Source organism: Hyposmocoma kahamanoa, unplaced genomic scaffold (assembly GCF_003589595.1).
Source record: "Hyposmocoma kahamanoa isolate Upper Pololo Valley unplaced genomic scaffold, ASM358959v1 92, whole genome shotgun sequence".
Classification (NCBI taxonomy): Eukaryota; Metazoa; Arthropoda; class Insecta; order Lepidoptera; family Cosmopterigidae; genus Hyposmocoma; species Hyposmocoma kahamanoa.
Genome location: NW_020654748.1, coordinates 2,665,919 through 2,673,092, shown reverse-complemented (window position 1 = coordinate 2,673,092; position 7,174 = coordinate 2,665,919). Strand labels below are relative to the sequence as shown.

The window sequence follows — 7,174 nt, the reverse complement described above, 5'->3', positions numbered from 1 at the left end:
TCAAGAAACAAAATTTTAGATATCTATCAACTGAAAAAATCATGTTGAGCGACGAATAAAACATGATGGGTACCAAACTTTTAAGATTTGTAAACCAAAATACAATGTAAACAAAAGATCTTATCATTAGACTTGTAAAATGCAAAACCAATGCCAAAAGTAACGAAGGTCATTCCATATTTTGAAATCAAAATATATAAGGATCCAGATTGTATTGATAATAATAGTGATGGATGAACTTGAATGGCCGCTTACGTGGTTCTGTTTAGTGAGATGAATGTTCAAAGAATTATTTTTATGGACTTAGATATTAAAACTGAAGATAAGGCAATGCTGTTTGACATTGATGGTGTATCTACATAAACGGTGTTAAGTAAGACATCAGCACAGCGGACGTATATGGAAAAGGTGTGCTAAAAATGTGTAATTATATTTTGAGACACGAAAGAGTATATGGCACTACGTAAGTTTAGCTAGAAGTAATCATTTTATATGATCTGGAATTTCTTACTTGGAACCTGTAGCAACATTGACTGATAGAACTTATAGTAAATAGAATATACGAATAGAACTTAGACGCAATGAATGACCAATTTTGACTTGTATCCATGTTTGTAAGTAGATAAAAAATCAAAATCAAAATTTACTTAAACTGAAATATTTTTTGTGATAATACCGTCAACTAAATTTTACACGTACACGCCAGCCTGTTGAATATTTACCTTTTTCTTTCTTGATATAAAGTTTTTTTTCTGCAGGGTCAGTCAGCAACCTTGGAGAGCATACGAACGTCGCTCTCAGCAAAGTTCCCTTCGATGCAGACGCCTTCGCAGGACATGGTGTACGACACGCTAGCGCAGCTGATGCAGGAGAGGAAAATTTACCAGACTTCGCGGGGATTTTTCATTGTTACACCTGAGTAAGTATATCGTCCATTTAGCTATGGACTTTCATTAAGAACCTGCTTTTACGGTTTCACGATATCCATGACAAATTGTGGAGCGATCCGTGTAACCGGTTACAAAGGAAGTACTAAGTTTGTAAATGGCATCCCATAAAATTGATTGATTTTTGAGAAACACCCAGTGCTGTCGTTTATCGGTGTACAAATCTGAACAACGTGCCAGATACGTCGATCTTGAATTCTCACAAATTATTCTTGGCGGCGGTGTCGTAACTTGTTTCTCATCCATCACACGAGCCTTTGGTGCAGGCAGTGACAAGACGTCCATATTTATTGCGATTTAGTCGTCTGACACAGTTGTGACTCATGCGGTTTGGGAGATGTTTTGTGTGAACTTGATGTAGTGTTGGCAGTGTCAGAGATTATTCTGAACTTAATAAATGTTGGTGTTTGTCCACAATCTCACCTGATAAAAGCTGTGGTGGCATGTAACTATGAATTTAAGTTGTAAGTTACATACACTTCTAAATATTTAGTAGTAATACCTCTATTACTAAAACTAGAATTAAATAATATGAATAAAATTGGGTCCCCACGGCAAGGTGTCCAAGATGCAGCGTTCCCTATTTGTATGGCTATGCTAATACGTCGACCAAGGTAGCTACCAGCCCTTGGGTTTCCCAGACAGTATAATTAATAAGTAATATATAATAAGTAAATATAATAAGTTAATTTTTTGGATAAAATTTTGTAAAGGTGACGGGCACCGGGACCTTACAAGCCAAGAGTTTCGACTTCAAAGGCAGTAAGTACATAGTCGTACCGGAGATCCAGATACTTATTACTCTTTATTCTTACCGCCAGTTCAGCTGCGGTGCCAGTCCGCTTGCTGGTGTGCTGGAGATGAGATGGAGCTTAGCAATGAGTTCATTTTATCTTTATCGTTTTATGGGTACCCATCACTACTCTGATTGGCTGATACTTAATCAATGCTATGTTATAAGTACTAAGAGTAAAATGTAATTATGGGCTCAGTGGAACTATGAAAATCTAAATAAAATAAAGTTTCCAATTAATTGTGACACTAACTTGTGGTTAAAGTATTATGTGTATCTTGTACAATTTAGAACAGTTTTATTTCATTTTTTTGTCATTTTGCCTGTCTCACAAATATCTTACTCCATAATATTAACCTTAGAACTAAGTCCAAACTCCTGGTACCACGATTTCCTTTAACTAAGGTAAACGATTCTTTTATGAGAAACTGTATACGTTTTTACAATAAGATTCCGGAATATAAATTAAGATTACAGTTTCCTAAGTCTAAAAACTTACATTAAAAGTATTTTAATTGAAAAGTCATATTACAAAATTGTAGATTACGTGTTAGATAAAGATGTATGGAAAGACAACATGAGTCTAGATTCCACACAAATATGAGTAAAAATGTATTCCATAGCATTTAGTTTATTTCAAAAGAGCTATCCCTAGAGTTTCTTGCTCGTTCTTCTCAGGGAAGTCGGCACAGTGAACGAACAGTAGCTTATAAAATGACGTTTTCAAGTGTAAAAATTTTACCTATGGAATAAATCATTGTTTGACTTTGACTTTGACTTTAAAATATGCGTGTCCCATCACTACAGGACGTCGACCAATAATGGCACCTCTTACGAAAACTGAGCGCGAGCTGCGTATGACGCGCGCGCACCAATTTTGGCGCGAAACTTGACATTGCGCCGCCATTTCATGCAAAGTGCCTTTTGTCGCGGTCCGTCCGTAAAATTGCAATTTTATTGTAATTTAAAGACAGTTCACCGAATGTTTCACTGGAACGGCTGATGCAAATTGTTCTTATTGCAGTAAAATGCTTCTTTATTTCTTTTTAGATATGCTCACGTCGAACAAATTAATTGAACCAGACCGTATTTAAAGCACCTTGAGCTACAGGTTGTCTGGAAAGAATTTGTTCCTTAGAAATGAGGCTGAATGAGGAATGCCCATAGACTTGTAGAGTTATCTCTACAATTATAATTTATTTGTTGTCATTGTCATTTTTAATCGGTGAGATTCGCTCTGGACCTTTTGGAGGGAAAAGTGTCGTTTTTATTTTGACTTTCAATTATTTTGTGAAATCTAGTTTAAAGTGGAATAGGATAGTGCTATTGTGCCTTAATCGAAGATTAAAACGCAAAATTATACGAATCTCGAACTAAAATACCCATATCGGCCCGTTTTAACGAATCCCGAGTCAATCCAAGCACGCCGCCTCAATTTGCCTATCCTCTTTGTGGCGGCCATATTTACAGAAACATAATTAAACTTCATGTCCAAAAAAGAATAATGTACTAAGACTTGGCTGTATGATATAAAACCTTTGCCTTTTCCTTTATGGAAAGAAGAAAAAAAAATTTAACCGGTGACGTATATTTCATTCATTCATTCAAAAGCGTTCAGCAAACAAATATTGCCATAGCAAATTATGTACACACGCACATCAAGTTACGTTTTTCAATTGACGTATCTAGTTCCGTTGCACTGGAGGTGATTTTCGAACAAAAATGTGTAGTCTGATGTGCCGTTGTCCGCATTGACTTACAATTATATGGACGTCCGCGCTAAAAAGTGTCCGCACTTATAAGGCGCTAAAATCGTATACAGAGCGCTACAAACTCCGCTTTAGTCTTCATTTGTTCTACTGACAGCGCGATACTGCGATGACATTACAATTTAAATTTCGAATAGGTTGACTTGGGACATTTTTCTCGTGGTTTTTGTATTAGACCCGTCGTCCATTTATTTGTAAGTCAATGGTTGTCCGTATGTATCTCGTAGCTACAGAACATGACATGATACATTTTACAAAATTCCATATTGAATGGCATTGGGTTCTTTTTAATTTGTGTGCCAACTCACTAAAGGAATATAATTCCTATGAATGCAAAAATAGCATCACGATCCGTTAAAATATAAATAGAGTAGGGGAGAGAAAGAGAATAGGGTTTGATCTCAACACTTCAGCACAAAGCGTACAAGAGAATACAATAATAGACATTTATTGCAACAACAATTAGGTATAAAAAAAAGATTGACGACACTTAAACAAGCAAAACAAAATAAAAAGAATTAATAAACAAACTAAAAAATACAAAAAAAAACAAAAACAAACAACATAAAATTAAGAAAAAAGCAAAATATAACGACTACAAATTTGATATTGTAATTTGTGCGGTTGTGGCGCAAAAAGTCTTCATTCAGCTTATGCCACGGCCATAATTGACTGTGGCGCAGGTTTTCAATGAGCCCTGAGCATATGACTATTCACCATAAAACATTTAGTAGATTGGGCTTCAGTTCTTTGCATGTATAGTATAATTAAGTACTGTAATTACCAATAATATCCTATTTCTCAATACACAGTCTTTATTTAATAGTTATAGCATTATTATTTGTATCTAAAGTAATTTATTTTCTTTAGTTCAAATTTAAACAATCGATCTATGCCGACTTGCCTAACTAGTTGTAATAAATAGTGTAATACGGTGTAGGCGTTAATGTTAAGCTATTTGGGACTAACTGTAATATAGTGTAGTGTAGACTCAATTTTGATATGTTATTGAAAACCTGGATCTCCAATCACTTTAGGTGAAGGTCGCAAGGTAGAGTTAAAGATAATTGGCCCCAGGACGTTACCCTGTAGCGTTCTATTATAGAAGCTATGTAGATCCTCCACCAAGGTTTAGAATACGTTAATACTTATTATACAGCTTCTGTTTAGATGACAAAAATACATGGTAATGACCCTTTTGGCTTTTTTTACTATAATAAGTGACGGGATTAACAAGTCACTTGTCCACAGTACTTGCAGTGCCACTCAGATCTTTAATTTGCAAAGGTTTGAGGGGCACATAAATTGACAAGTCCCACGCGCCTGTAACTTCACCAGCACCTCTATCCTTTAAAACTGGAACGCAGTAATTAAATCATTGATTATATATGTGCAAAAATGGCATTAAAATTGGTAATTAAAATAAATTTTTTAATCCATCTATTTAGCAGCTTTCTTGCCTACCAAAATATTCAAAACCTAACGTACTTAAAAATTCCCGTATCTAAAAACACTACTATTTAAATAGCAAAGTAATTACTGGATACTTTCTGCCTATTAACAGTCAAAGGACAAAGAAGGAAAACGGTAAATCTTCTAAGGATTTTTACCAAAAAATTAATGAAATCGCGTAACAACATCTTATAGTTTTATAGTTATTTTTTATGAACATTATTGCGGGAAGTCGTTGACTTGAATCATTTTAATGGTTTATATTTATTTTTTTGTAGAATATTAATGATGTGCTAATAAATTAGATTATTTTTATGGCAATATAAGAAGTGGGTGAGTTATGATAGATGTTAAAATATAATTGGTTGCAATTTATGTTTAAATATTTAAAAAATGTACAGTCCATTACCGCTTGGCGGCAGTTAGGTAAGGTGGCAGTACTTCCCTGGACGAATTCTTTCACAAGGAGCTCTACTGATATAATAGTCTTGCAGATTGTCTCTGATATTTGAAATAAATATTGTAATTGTTTGGTTACAAATATCGACCCCGAGAGCTTTTTACTCGTTATTTTCAGGGGATTCTGCCTTACGAATGAGTAGCAGAGTATAATCAATGTGACAATTTCAAGTATAATTAGCTTTTTTTATAATATCAAGTGACGGGACGAACAAGTCGTGTGGCTGGTGGTAAGTTACACGCCTGTTCATATCAGTTGCAGTGCCACTCAGAGCTTTAAATCGCGAAGACCGAAGGGTTACTGACACTGCGCCTGTCACCCTAAGACATAAGTTGACAAGTCCCATTTGACTGTAATTCTTTGAGGATGGAAAAAAGTCTAAGGTGTAATTTCACCAATGATTTCGAAGACTTGGAATCTACCACTTTTAAACATGGTGCCCAAAGTGGGTTGGAGTCGTTATACGTTTTCAAAACTATTGATTTAAGTAGTTACATCGCCATCATCAACCCATTAATCGTACGTTCCTACCGCTGGCCTCGAGTCTCTAGAGAGAGAGTTTAAACCATGGTCTGCCATGCTGACCCAACGAGATTTGGGGCCTTCACACGTTTTGCAAAGATTGTGAACCATCTTCGCCATACAGCTTACATCACGATATTTTCTTTCACCATTAGCGAGAGGTATTGTTACTAAACATTCACAAATGTACGTAACTTAGAAATTAAAATCAATCAAATGCCACACACAAAGATTGGAATCGTGGACCTCTGACCTGAGAAGCTACCGCTCTCCTATCACTGATCATGTGTACGTGCCAAATTACAATAACAACAAATCATCATACAAGGATAATGATTTCGCACTTGTTCCTTTGTATCATTATTTTGGAACAGATACAGTATGTCTTCTTCTTCTATTCGTCTCTATCACCTCGTCTTTCATTTCTGTTATTAGTTTCGTAAGTAGTTTCTTAAAAAAATTTTAAATCGCTCTCCTGCAATACTTTCCAAATACACGTTAGATGTTTTACCTTTCCTGGGTCGCATTCGTTCTTTCTTTACTCTTTATCTATCTATCAAGTCATCATCAAACATCTTCACAGTACCTATTTCTACCACCAAGCAGTGTGATTATTAGTGCGTTCCAGTTTTTAAGGGTAAGACTATTAAAACTACAAGCACATGGTGCTTAATAACTGTATGTCTTAGGATGACCGGTGCAGTAACAGTGATATTTGTTATAGTTAAGAGCAGTATTGCAACAATAGTGTGTGAAATCAATCAATCATAAAAAAAATCATAAAAAGAATGTCACCTTTGTCCCTTTGTCACAAAAACCTTCATCGTCCTATTTGAGAGCCAGGCTGTTATGCGTATAGCCTCCTCCTCTCAAGTTTCATAGCCAGCTCCTTGACCTCTTTTTATCTGTTCACTATAAGTTTCTTCTTTATTTGGTCACTGTACGCCAGTATAAACTATCACTCCGTTATTTTCCCCACCTTTGTTTATATGTACTTGTAATGTTACAGAGGTGCAAAACATACACATTACGTATATTTAAAACTATAAATAATTATAAAATTCATTCATTCACATCTCGCGTCCGTTGAATCGCGATGGTGAGACAAGGTCGTACTCCGTAATGTAGGTAATTGTTTACGCAATTGTTTGTTTGTTTTGTAACCAGACACTTGTTTTGACTTTTTGCAATCATTCACAAAATTATTCTTCTTGGGTGATTCATTTTGTAA

General features: G+C 35.3%; 1 protein-coding gene across 1 annotated transcript in view; it reads left to right on the top strand.

The window, feature by feature from the left end:
- The first annotated feature begins 229 nt into the window (after positions 1-229).
- Positions 230-7,174, top strand: part of LOC113236639 (probable serine/threonine-protein kinase DDB_G0282963) — a 48,768-nt gene continuing 41,823 nt past the window's right edge. The window contains exons 1-2 of the mRNA XM_026472800.1: positions 230-268; positions 759-919. Of these exons, the coding sequence (XP_026328585.1) occupies positions 230-268; positions 759-919 (200 nt within the window). The remainder of the gene's footprint in view (positions 269-758; positions 920-7,174) is intronic.